This window comes from Scleropages formosus, chromosome 4 (genome assembly GCF_900964775.1).
Source record: "Scleropages formosus chromosome 4, fSclFor1.1, whole genome shotgun sequence".
In the NCBI taxonomy this organism is placed as follows: domain Eukaryota; kingdom Metazoa; phylum Chordata; class Actinopteri; order Osteoglossiformes; family Osteoglossidae; genus Scleropages; species Scleropages formosus.
Window position 1 is genome coordinate 18631339 of NC_041809.1, and position 14103 is coordinate 18645441.

A 14103-nucleotide genomic window follows, 5' to 3' on the forward strand; every position below is an offset into this window, starting at 1 on the left:
CATTTATCTGTATGGGAATGTGGCATTGCAAAGGTAAACCAGTCCAGAAATCTCACTGCTCATAGTCCCATTATTAAAATGGTTGTCACTTTATCATTATTAGTATTACTATTATTGTGTGAAGTAAATCTCTAGTATTTTATTATACTAAAATACACGGAACGGCATTATAGCAAGTGGCACTTTATTAATCAAAACAGTGCTGACATCAGTGCCATTATAAAATCCTGTTGCTTTAAATTTTCTGAATGTATACTTTTGTCTAATCAAATTTGTTTGCTCACAGCTGTAAAATATGAATATTTAATAATCCATAAATTAATTTAATTCAGTACAGTTCTATAACATGACATGAGAACATTTTCCAGTCTGCTCTCATACTGCTTTAATGCTAATCTTTTAGAAAACAAACTCTTGTTGTCTACAGTATAATATTTGTTATTTGTGAATGACATTATTATTACCATTTGAAAAACACGTTTTAATGCAAAATTTGTGCCATTTGAAAGATGTTGTAGTTGAATAAATTTATCTGCCAACAACGTGTTTCCATACTGGACTGTGAACCTGCTCCATTCTGAATATGACATATAAATTAACTGCCATCAACCACACAAATATCATGATTCTAAATTGTGTATGGTAATGCATATGCCAACCAATCTTGTATCGCTAGCTTATAATTTCACAGTGATAATGCATTACTGCGAGGTTGCATGAAGGTTAAATGAAGTTTTAGCAAAGTGAAAAACATTACTGCTGCAATGAATTGAATACTTTTTTTTTTTTTTTTTCATGAAACTATGAGATATAAAGTCAGTAGTGTGAACAGCATGGGCATATATTGCTCAGTGCTTTGGCAAGCAATATCAACACACAGCACTCAAGGCACTCAACGATAAATATTGCGAATCTTACTCTTTGTAAACAGTAATAAAATAGGAACAAAGGATGTGCTGAATACACAGCAAATAATGTACATCATGAATACAGAAAAGGAATGAAATTCAAGTGCAGTCTTTAGATCTTGTGTTATATGAACCGTATTATGTAGAAAAGCAAACTAACATCTTAAGATCAGCTAATATTTCAAGGAAATCCGCGGTTCTGTCTGAGAATTCGACAGCCAAACAGAACAACACGAGAAAGTGTCAGTCAAATAGTTCTCGCTCTCTCCCAAGATCGCGGCTGATAATTGGTGAACCATGCATCTACCGTCTTGCCAAATTTGAAATTCAAATATTTATGAGTAATTCAGACCCTGCTCTGTGTTTTTCTTTTTTCTATTTTACTTTTGGAAGTCGGTCTCAGACTTTGTCAGAAAGTTATGATTGTCGTGCTGCTCAAACTAACCACTCAGACTGGTAACAGGAGAAACAAGAGCGTATGAAGTGGGATTCGAGGGGGTGCAAATGTTTATGAATTTCAAAAAAAAATGTCATCGTGGTGGCAATGGGAAAATTATAAAATTGGAACGTTGCTCAGTGGGGGTGTTTCGACTGACGATTATTAATAGCGTCTGTAAAGTGCAACAAAACACGCAGGAAGAGGGAGGCTGCCACAAAACATAATAAATGCATGTTCTGGAGACAGAGGAGGAGACAGTGGGGAGTGCAACTGAAGCTGGATATTAAAAATTAATGGCGCTACCTCGGAGATTTACGACAACATGGAAAACCAAAACCTAATGTGTGCAAGATGGATGCTTATGAGAGATGCTTCTGTGCAAGTGACGGATGGGCCTCATTCTAAGCCCTGTGCATTTTAGGCAGAGGGAACTTCGTCCAAGTACACTGCTCCCTCGTGAGCCTGTATCCATGGATAAGTTCTGCTTCCCTTAGGCATGTTGGAAGCAGTTCACATACAGTCAAACTTCAGTTCCTATGTTGAAATGCAGAGTAAAAAAAAAAAAAAATTCAGGAACCAGTAGCTAAAGATTAAAACAATCGCCACCGATATTTCCTAATTGAAGGAAAACTCCTTGTATTTTATTATTCACAGACCGATACTGAGAAACAGATTTTAAAATCAAAGAAGTTTTCTTTGTCGAGCGTCCAAAATTAGAATCCAGTCATTGTGCGTCTCTCAACGCGCTGATAAACGCGTTGTGAAGCAATGCAGCTGAGTGTATATTCAATTATTAATTTGTAAAGATACAAGATGGATGCTGGGATAATTCATTGTCACTTGAGCAAGTACAAACAATAGGACACTGGGCTGGAAGATCTGCCAAGAGCCCTGGACAGCAATGTGGTAATCCATAACGCAGCGTGGCAGATGGTGCAATGAACTGAAAACTGACATTCATAAATCAAAATGATGGTGGTATTTTTAATTGTTGCTTTGATAGTATAGACTATATTATTAAATTCTCTTGTGATATGAGGGTGCAGCAGCCTTGGCTATTTGCCTTGATCATCCTACAACTAGAGCAAGAATTCATGGCGATGCTGGAAACGTCCAAACCAACATGCCCCGACATGCAGGGCCTTTTTTATTCCCCGTGGTCTGCTGGGGTCCAAGCAGATCTGAAAGACTTTTCCTGTGAAAATCAGCCATGGAATTCATGACAGTAAGTTGTGCTTGAAGCCTCTCCTCTGCTGATTTTTCCTCACTGGTTTTCATCAAGGGCGTCTCCTGGGATACTGGAGCCAAACAGCCACCTTGGTGTTCTGTTTCCCACCACTTCCATGTATGGCCAGTCGCACTGAGACCTACAAAAGGCGCGTGGCTGTTTTTCACTTTGCTTCAAGGGGCTTGAAGAGGCTCACACAGAGATGGAGTCCTGCCAAATTTTTCCTTCATAGCGGCAACTTTCTGGCAAAAAATCTGTGGCTGGTGAGCGGCAAAAAAAAACGCCCGCTCAGGCGATTTCTCTCGGGCGTTTGGAAAAGCACATCCGAGAGGGAAAAAAAATCCCATAAAGCACGAAAGTACAAAAAACTGCATTTTAAAACTTCTGAAATAATAATGAACCTATTAGTAAAATACTCATATAGTGTAAAGTGTTGCTTTAGAATGTAACATGACTACCTATGAACTTCTTAAAGGTATAATTAAAAACAAGTAGGAGAAATTATGCCTGGTAACCTACAAAACTCACAAACATATCAGTCCTCTCACAACCTTCAAAGAGATTAATGAAACAAGCCAGATGGATAAATAACCATATTTTGGCTGGGTGGCCTTAGACCTTGGTGCCAAAACTCTGTGAAGACAGAGTATATATATTTATATATATAGTGTGTCTGTACATACATAACAAACTTTATTTCTGCTTTTTGAATCTGAATATACAATGTGTGGGGGAGATGGTGGAATAGCGGGTTTGGCCAGGTCCTACTGTGTGGTGGGTCTGGGGTTTGAGTCCTGCTTGGGGTACTTTGCGGCAGACCGGCATCCCGTCTGGGGTGTGTCCCCTCCCCCTCCAGCCTTGTGCCCTCTGTTGCCAGGTTAGGGCTTGGTTTGCTGCAACCCTGCTTGGGACAAGTGGTTTCACACTATGTGTGTACAGAATATTCCAATTCAGAAAATACTAAAATGTTTGCCGCCGTTAAAAACTGGGAAGACGATACGGATATAGCGTTGGCACAGTGTTTTTCACTTTGGCTACGTACTTTTTATATATGTATACCTAACACATCCTTAGACTCTGCGGCGGATGGGCTCTGGATTGTTTGAAGCTCCAGGGGTACAGTGGGCGTTCACACACTTACCCAAGTTGCAGTCATAATTATTAAGCACGAGGCATAACTGCAATTAATGATCTGTTTGAGTTTCCTTTGCACCCCTCCCGAAACAGCAAATAATTGGTGATATTCCCCATCGCCCAAAACTATCATAGTTCAACAAGCATTTGGGAATTGATTTATTCTCTCATGCACTCTTTTAGTCTAATGGCCTGATCCCTTGTGTGTCTACTTTGCACCATGAGAATGTGTACACTTTGTATTCTGTCATCTTACAGGAACCCGGACTACATACGGTTATTATCAAAACTAAATCATTCCCCTTAGTTCCTAGTGTACAAATTACACCAATTAAACGTTTGCTTTGCTTTCACACAGGTGCGTGTTTATACTTATTTCTTTGCAGATATTGCGTGGAAAAGCTGACTGCATGCGCAGTATCTACAGTTCAGCCATTCACTGTTAGACATTTCAGAACAAGTGAAACTGACAGACAACTCCATGGATCACTGTAAGCTTTGTCAGTTGGTTTGGCAGCATCTGAGCCTTCGTCCAAGGCCTGCTGTGAGAACAGTTGAGTGATATCGCTTCGGAAAGGTCAACTGCCAGATACCATGCAGAAATGATTATGTGTTAACAGTTTGCCGAATGACTACAATGCAGTGAGTTGTGTTTCGGAGCAAATGACACCCTATTTAATCTGGCTTTCCTTGTGGGGTATCACAAGCTAATGACCGCACGATTCAATGTGCCCGAGGAGTATTTGATTTTGCAACACTACATCTGCATCATATCTTTAGGCAATTTTGGGGGGAAAAACTGAATAATAACTCTCACCATTAACGGCAATTGCGATAAGGCAGCCATCTGCTGCTGTTTTTGTGATGTGGGGGGCACTGGCCGGACTGGGCTGGGGAGGTCTGTCCAGCTGCGGCAAGATTGTTCAGTTTGCAGTTGTTGTAATAATCGGTGGTTTCTACAAACATCAGTCACCGGTTTAGTCGACACAAGGGAATTGTTCTGACCAATCATTTACTGAATGAATTTAGAGAAGTGGAATAGCATTTTGATTCAAACATACATTCTACTTATTTCATTTACATTTATTCATTTAGCAGATGCTTTTCTCAGAAGCAACTTCCAATGGATATCATAGTGTTACCAGCCCACACACCTTACTCACCAAGGTGACTTACACTGCTAGATACACTACTTACAATGGGTTACTCATCCATACATCAGTGGAACACACTCTCTCTGTCACTCACACACTATGGGGTAACCTGAACAGCATGTCTTTGGACTGTGGGAGGAAACCCACACAGACAGGGGGAGAACATGCTAACTCCACACATACTGAGCAGGGATCAAACCCACATTCTCTCACACCACCCAGGTGCTGTAAAAACAGCAGCGCTGCTTGCTGTGCCACTCTGCTGCCCCACTTCAGAACAAATTTAAATTTTATAATATTTACAGCATCTCAAGAGATTATTTCAGTGTGCATGTACACACAGTCTGCAGCAGCACACCACATCAAAGAAACACCTATCCTGTATACAAACTGAACTGATGCAAAAAAAACTATGCTTTTTTCTTTTCTTTTTTTTTTTTTAACTATTTCAAATGTGAAACAGCCCATATGATCTACCCTCTTTATATTTAGGCTGTTCTTCATGCTTTGTAGTATGTCTTATAAATGCAATCCTAGGGCACTTCTCTGAAATGAGATCAGTTCCTCAAAGTGAAGCATTGCTAGCATTCTGGACAAGAGATTCACCCTGAAAAGTAACATGGAATTCATTTTTTTATTTATTTAGCAGGAGGGGGGTGCAGTGGCACAGTGGTGCAGTCGGTTGGACCAGGTCCTGCTCTCCGGTAGGTCTGGAGTTTGACTCCCGCTTGGGGTGCCTTGTGACGGACTGGTGTCCCGTCCTGGGTGTCCCCCCCTCCCCCTCCAGCCTTACGACCTGTGTTGCCGAGTTAGGCTCTGGTTCCCTGTGACCCCGTATGGGATGAGCGGATTAGATGGTGTGTGTGTGTGTGTGTGTGTGTGTGTGTATGTGTGTATTTAGCAGGAAATTAATAACCAGAACTTCTTAATTACATTTGCAATATAATCTATCATCTCCTACTATTTTGAGCTTTTTTCATCTTTCATTTTAAAAACTTTTTCTTGCACTCTTTGGTGTTTACTTCAGGGCCAGCTGGTAGCGTAGTGGTTACAACTACTGCCTTTGGATCCAAAGATGGTGGGTTTGAATCTCACCCACAGCTATAGTACCCTTGAGCAATGTACTTACCCTAAATTCCTCTAGTACAATTTGCCTAGCTGTATGAATGGGTAAATAACTATAAGTTCCTTTGAAGAAACATATCAGCCAAATGAATAAATCAAAATGCTATTAAAACAGGTAATGAGGGTTTCAAGCATTTTGTAAGATATTAAGAAAGTAAAGACATGGTTTCTCTATTTCTGATAAGAAAAATTTTTGTAAATGAATATGACCTGGAAAGTGAGGTGACATCATATATTATAACCAAAGTAAATGATACTGCTGGTCTTAATGTAGGATGTGAGTGAAAGTGTCAACTATTGCACTAAGAATACTTAAAATCCCAAAGCATCAGGAGCTAGAACTGAATGTATTTTAAGACAGCAAAGGTTAATAAAAATCAGGCAAGTAAGAAAAAAAATCTAAAAGTTAAAGCTATTGGGTAATATTTTCTTTCTTGTCCTGATTAAGACAATCTTTTCCACAAAGGAATTCTTATCATCAGCACACACTAATTTGTCTTGCACCACATGGAGTTCAAATAATATTACAATGTGTAAACAAAAATTATCAGCAGTACAGTATTCATTATTTCATGCCAACTGTTCTAAAATTAGACTTTTGGGCTCAGTCTGGTGTGATGGTTTCTATGAAGTGCAAGTGAGCAGACAAAATAGGCTGGTTCTTTGCTTCTCTGTTATTCAGAATGTACAATATAATTTCCTACAAGATCCTCCGTTTCATGTTATGACACGCGTAACCACTGACATGGGCCTCTGACACAAAATTCGTGCAAATGCTGAATAATTTAAATAAGCTCATGCACTTACGGTGTATTTACTGAGCCAGAGAGACCTTTACCCATTCAACTTTTTCACTGTAGCTGACTTACAAGTATTCCACATGTGCTGAAATACACACCCTGACAAAATTCCCAAAGTCATTTCAAAGACGTGCACTCAATTCCAGCTGTAATTACTTAATGATTTTATGATATGAAAACAACTGAAAAGATTGCACCTATCACTTAATATTCTTTTTTTCCCTTATTCATTTTCCTTCATTATTGTGCCCTTGTATGTTTCAATGGCCCAGGAACCCCATATTTGGGCAGGATTTAAGGTTTAAATGCTATATTTTTGTAATGGGTCTAATCTGGTCTTTTCAAGTGCTATGTCTACATATCATATGGTAATAAAATAAAAAGCTGACTGGCAAAAAAAAAAAAGAAAAAAAAAAGACATTGACAGTAAGTGTTAAAATCAGCTGGAGTCGGGTATGCTGATTCACTGGTCTGAATGAAGCCCCAATGTTTTAACAACCACGGATGCAGTTCTGAAAGAAATTTTGAGAGAAAAAAAATCTGTGAAACAGCTCCTAAAATAGAACTGCAAATAATGAAGGATGCCATTACAGGAACTGCAGATTGAGGTTAATAGAATGAACACCGGAAAAACAAACCTAGGCTAGTGTCTGACAGAAAGGCTAAATTCATGTTCTCAGCACAGGATTCAATCATCAAAGTAACTGCTTGGGACAAAATGTCTTAAAAATTATCAAATCAATCATCGAAATATCTGCTTGGAAAAAATATATATATATTAATTGATAAATACGTCTCTAAAATCCGAATGGAGAACAAATAGTGGCAAATTCAATTAGAGGAAATATGTCATTGATTTAGCAAGTTTAACGCGTATCAAAGGCAGAAGTGCGAGCGGAGCGCTGAGCCTGAGGATGGGGAGTGAGGGGCGCGCGGTGCCGGCGCTGGGCGCGCGCTGCCCCACACTGCGGATCCTTTGATCGGCCTTGTACTTTTATGATTGAAACGCAATTCTCGCTCAGCAGCGGCTCCCACCGCTGTCAAATGTCAGGGGTGGCCTCGCGGGCCCCACTCCACGCGTCTCAAGAGAGGATCCCGCTGAAACCCTGCCCGGGATGTGGCACACGATCCACTCTCTCGCGGCCCCCCAGGGGGCTGAATAAACACTTTGTTCCTCCCCTTGTTCACTTATGTATCACAACTGCACGTCGCCTCGCACGCGCGCTCACCGCTTCGCTGGTCGCGCGCGCGTGCGGGCTCGGCGTAAAGACGCTGACTCGCTTTTGTTTTGTTATTACTGCAAAAGTTCGCGTGTGCATATGAAAGAAATTCGTGACGCATTCGCGCTGCTGTGGAACAGATTCACTATCATCACTCGCAAAGCCCCGCGGTAACGAGCAGAAAATACCGTCTTGCAATTCCAAGCAAGGCACAAAATAACTTTTACCACATGATGAAATTAATCGCGCACCGTGCGTGCTTGAGTCCGCAGTTAACGTCCAGCGCTGTATTCATTTCAAAACCATCTCAGCATGATCCGATCCCAAATGTAGTCATTTGCCCCCGACATAGAAAAACACACCTCACCCCGGCATGAACAAGGAGGGGCAACATGAACAGAATCAATCAATCAATCAATCAATCAATCAATCAATCAATCAATCAAATCGTGTCACACCAATAAGCTGACAGAGGAACGCGGTCATTGATGGCTCGGTTCACTAAAACGTGCATGAATACTGTCGACTGTCGTGAAGCCCCAGCGCACATGTGCGCGTCTCCACTCAAACTTGTCATGTGTGACACACTGACTGTGTAATTAATAAAAGGCGGACGGCTGACATGACGCCTGGCCGCCGAGTGAGCTGCCTTTTTCTGCGCTCTTACATTTTTTTGCCCTCCAGTAGTGTGCATTACACAGTTGGTACTGAGCATCACCCCCACGCTCAGCCATCAATGGCAACGCAGTGCTCCATCCGCACGCGCCGTCACGCGGGGACGGCCGCAGGTACACATGCACGCGAGTCCGCACGGGGACGAGCGGGGGACCTACTTTAAGATGGCACTGTCCCCTTGCCTCACGGTGATGTTGTCCATGGGCTTTGAGAAAGACTCTCCGCTGCGAGCCGGCACTCCTGCGGGCAAAAGGAAGAGCAGTCTTAGGGCCACCACGAGCAGGCATCTCCCGGACACCACAAGATGACCACATACACCCATCTTCGGTCACTTCGGAGCGCTTCGCCTCACACTCCGATATTCCTCGACTCCCCAATTAAACTCCACGGGATTGCGCCTGTTTGTACTGATCCACGCGCGCTTCTTGCCACCGACGCGCGAAGGCAAAGTCGCTTTCCTAATAAATGGTTTTGTGTGTATTTCTGAAGAAGAAAAAAAAAAAGACTTTATTAATACGGGGAGGCAAAACAACGAGCTCCAGCCGCAGCGTCCTTCAGTGCGCGAAGTGACCGTTCGAAGTGCTGCGAGGGAAGAGCAGCCCGGCGCACGCGGCCACTACGCCTCCGACTGTCTCCTCCGCTCTGCGCGCGCTGTTTGTTATAGTCCACAGAAGCGCGCGCGGGTTGCGGCCAGTGGCGCTGCGCACTTTTCGGGGGGGAAGAAAAGTCATCCGGTAGCAAAACTAACGGTAGTGGCACACACACGCGCACCTAAGAACCTCTATGTATATACAATAACGGGGACCGTGTGTTACTTTCCCGTTTCGCCTTATGACTAAAGGATCAATGTCCGTTCGGTAGTCGAACACATGGAGGTGCGTGTATGTGTGTGTGTGTGTGTGTGTGTGTGTACGTGTGTTTGCGCGCGTCCCGGGCTTTCGTTGGACTCTGCAGTGCTCTCTCTCCCTCTGTGGCGCAGGTTGAGTGAATGTGTGTGTGTGTGTGTGTGTGTGTGTGTGAGACAGCCGCTCTCTCCTCTCCGGCTGCGCGTGTCTCTACGTCGCCATGGATGCAATTTACAAACGCGGGTTCAGTCCAATTAAACGTCATTTATTACGGAAGGCTGTAGCTCAAGGTAACGACGTCCACCGCTCCGTTCCGTCGAGCGCACCTACCGACCTAACGGTACCCGGCTTCTGTGTTGCGCGCCTCAAAGATTCGCACTGTAAAAGTGCGTCATTCCAGTCGAATTGCTTCACCCCTGTTTTAAACGGAGCCGTTTCGGCGTTTAAAAAGCGCTAAAATGAAATAAAGTATTTATTTATTTATTTATTTGAGTTTTGTTTAAGACAAACGTCTGCTTGGCGGGTTTCCTTGTAAGGCATTCTGGAGCGGGAACTATACGTTATACATTATTATAATAAACGGCCCGTGTTTTACTAACCGAGTAGCCGTGTATTCTTTATGGTGCTCAAGAGCGCAGGTTTGGAGGGCAGCGGGCGGGGAGCCTCATTCCATTAACCTGACCAGAGTTAACCTGATAAGAGCTGATAGTTTGTTTTGAAGCAGACTGCACATTAAGTACATTGAGGGATGTATGTGACCGGTAGAAGAGAATTATGATGATGAACCACGTGAGGAAAATCGGGCTAAGATAAGACTTAATTAAAAATATATCTTCTTCCGAAGCAACCTGGGCTTTTACATGCAATGCTTATTCACTTGTTTTTAATTAAAACCTTTAGCTGACCCAAGCACTTATAGGTGTCGTCTTAATTAAAGGAGAGAAAAGAGGAAGCTTCTCAGCTCAAGGATATGTTGGGGAAAAAAGCACATTTTTTTTAAGATGCAGAGAAATGAAGGAGAGGAGCACTAAGCACACAGAATACAGAATAATTTCTTGTCAAATGAGAACAAGTACTAATACCTTCACAGTTATGAATGCACGTCTACTTTTTTATTGAAAAGCAATTATATATATATATATATATATATATATATATATATATATATATAAACATTTTCGTACAACTGCAATGCTGTAATACTGGGCCCAGGTCCTTGAAGCAGCAGTCACTGCATTTCTTTCTTTTTTTTTTTCAGGGAAATGAAGCATCCCAGGTTTGCTTTACAGAATTATCATTGTATAGTATAAGATCCCCCAGCACCAGACAGCTACCTTTTACCATATGAGATTAAATATCTTTGTATGTTATTTATATTTAGCAGTTCAACTCAATTTGGTAAGTTATTGCATTGTAGAAACAGCTGTTTTAAAAGAGACACATAGCTCAGAAGTGTGCAAAGGACACCTTCCTCATACTGTATCTAACAATAGAATCAACATGAAAAAAGTATCATTTGGAACAGTGAAGAATGTGTACAAGTTATTGCAAAATTGGTGGCAAAGAAATGTTTATTGCTTGAAAAATCATTTTGAAAATCTTTTCTCTCTCTCTCTCTCTCTCTCTCTCTCTCTCTCTCTCTGCAGTAGAAGCCCACCCCCACCCATATATGACATTGACTTCAAGGTATACATTTATTTCTTTAAAAAAAGTTAACATTTGAGCTGTTTCAGAAATCTAAATAATTTTGGTAGATTGCATCATCATTTTGGATCTTCTAATATGGCAAGAACTTTTCTATTGTACTTTTGCCCTTTGGCTGTATACTGGTATTTTTATTAGCATTTCCTTGATGTTCTTATTCTGTCGGGAGCCAATTCTTTTCCGTCATTAGTTAAAAAAAAAGAAAAAAAAAATTATTCAGAATTTTGAGTAAAGTCACATTTCTACCATCAATGTGAATGTCTTAAAGCTTTCCCAGATGCACTTTGGATTTTCAGTGAGGATAACTGGATTCTTTTACTTAGCACCTTTATATTTCACTAATCAAATATCCATTTATTCCTACATGTGTTACAATACAAATAAAAATAAGGAAAAAGGTGAATAGTGTCCAGCGACAGCTGAAATCCAGAGTTTAATGCATGCACTGAGAAATCATACAAAGGACGCACGATGTTGCCATTGTCAAGAAGGGACAATATTTTAACTGCACATAATCTCCATAATGTATGGCTGTGTGCTGCAAGCTCAGTCAGTGTATTCACAGCATCTACTTCTAGAGACATTTTCTTTATCACTTGCTGCCAAACCCCTTATACTAATGCAAAAGCAACAAAATCAAGCCCATGGCTTTTGACACTGAATTACTGCTAATTCACGTTCCTTTCTTTTGGACTTTTGAAAAGCAGGCATTTAAACGTGACGATCGAAGCTGTGGACACTCAAACGGATGGCCCCACTGGCACCATGTGGAGGGACTGTTGGGAAATAACAGAACAAGAACCTTCTTCAAGGTCCTGCCTAAGACGGGCTGAGCTATTCGAGGAGCAAGCCGAGCATGGCGACCGCTGTGCAGATCGTATCGTGGCAAGGCCCCGGGTGACGTATGATGTGGAGTTTGTTTGATTTATCCAGTGCCATTTTAACAGACTTCAGTCAGACGGAGATTAAACACATGCTACCCATCATTATTACGGAGCTGGCACACTGAGCCTCTCTGGAAACAAGTGAAATTATAGCCTTGAAGAACATAGTATGGGGGGGTCCTTGATTCATTTTGCAATAGATGATCCTCTTGGATTTCAGACATAACCTCATTGCCTGGCTGGCGAGAAAAGTAATGGTCTGGTCTATACAGGCCCTGTGAATGTGTTTTATGAAGCCTTCAAGCAGCATTCTTCGATGGAAATAAGGGAAAAAAAGCTGATTATCATTGCCCAAAATATTTGTTCTTTCCACCAGTTTATTTCAACCAGTGCTTCCTTTCTATTGACTAGGTTATCAATAATTAATTCATTTGTGAAGTTTCTTCCTCACATTTAACAATGTAGAGCAGCAAATTGTAGTTTTTCTGATTGCTCTCACTTTATAAAATTATTGTGCAAAAACTATGAGCACCAGATGGAAGAGCATGGTGATGCAGCTGATAGTGCTACTGTTTCACAGTGCCTGGATGGTGCGAGAAAACCTCAGTTTGATCTCCACTCGCTCTGTGTGGAATTTACATGTTCCATTGCCTTTGCTCCAGTTTCCTCTGAAAGACGTGGATTGGCCACAATCAATAGCCTTCTATGTGTAGGTGTGTAACCCTGTAATGGGTTGGCAGCCTGTTTAAGGTGTACCCCCCTAGCCTTGTGCCCAGTCCATAGAGTGTAGGCTCTGGTTCACCAGAACCGTGGTCAAGACAGGTGGTTATTGAAATTGGATATTAGTCAAAGTTTGACCTAGAAAAATCACTTTAATGCTTATACAGATCATACACTCTGTTTACATTTTGTATAGACATCCTGGAGAGATGCCCAGGGCTTAGTGAAAGAAAGAAAGAAAGAAAGAAAGAAAGAAAGATGTATTCATTTACATTCATTTACATTTCATTTTCTGAGAAACAGTTTGTTTCTCAGAAAAACATACTGTACACTTTCAAAATGATTTTTCAAGAAACTGAATGAAAATCAAATAATTCATTACAGGAAATTGCAGTACAAACACAAATACAGATTATAGCTGCTTTATTATTTCAGATTTTTTCCCATTTGTGTCTGGCTAAAAATTTTCATCCACATCACAAGTAATATATTGGTGCAGCATTAGAGCTTGGGATAAAATACATGCTGTATCCATGCTTGACACAGCTCTGCTGCATTGCCATTGCTCAAGTAATCAATGGTTCATAACCTCTTGCTCTCAGATGGTTCTTTTACATTCTGCTGAGATAGATTTAAATTTTTCTTTCAGCAGGAATACACAACATTGTTATTTTCAATAATGAGAAGTGCATATTTCTTAAATAAGGGCACAATATTTTGCTCTAAGGATGCCAGCATGTAAAAAGTGCATTTAAGATAGAATTTAACCACTAATGTCACAAGGTGAAAGAGAGTTTGCAACTTTTATGTTTAAAGTTTGGCAATTGGTAGCATGGCGGTACAGTCGGTAGTGCTGTTGCCTCACAGCACCAGGGCTGTTTGGGCAAAGCTTTGACTCTAGCTCAGTCCCTGTGGAGTTGGTGTGTTATCGCTGTGTTCATGTGAGTTTCCTCTGGGTGCTCTGGTTTCCTCCCACAATACAAAGGTGTATGTTTCAGGTCAACTGCTTACTCTAAATTGCCCATAGTGTGAGTGTGTGTGCCACCACTCTGTGATGGACTGGCATTCCATCCAGGGTGTACAGTACTTAGCCTTTTGCCCTGTTTTTCCAGGATAGGCTACAGGTTACCATCACCCTGACCTGCACAAGCAGTAAGTGATGTTGAGTGATGTTATTTTCAGAGTTTTTTTTTTTTTAGGGGGGGCATACTAATGTTCTTTAAGCTCAGTGTGGGGATGAATGAAATAGTGGACAAAATTCATGGAG

At 41.3% G+C, this 14103-nt stretch overlaps 1 protein-coding gene across 5 annotated transcripts in view; it reads right to left on the bottom strand.

Annotated features, from left to right (window-relative positions):
- The window catches only part of opcml (opioid binding protein/cell adhesion molecule-like), a 275155-nt gene that overhangs the window by 125122 nt on the left and 135930 nt on the right, over window positions 1-14103 (bottom strand). Inside the window, exons 1-2 of one of the 5 annotated variants that reach the window (XM_018755367.2) lie at window positions 9863-9889; window positions 8842-8923 (exon numbers count right to left, since the gene is read on the bottom strand). In XM_018755367.2, the coding sequence (XP_018610883.1) occupies window positions 8842-8885 (44 nt within the window). In that variant the 5' untranslated portion in view covers window positions 8886-8923; window positions 9863-9889. Of the gene's footprint in view, window positions 1-8841; window positions 9164-9854; window positions 9890-14103 lie in introns of those variants that run through there. The other 4 variants (XM_018755369.2, XM_018755366.2, XM_018755365.2 and 1 more) reach the window with 4 other exon arrangements.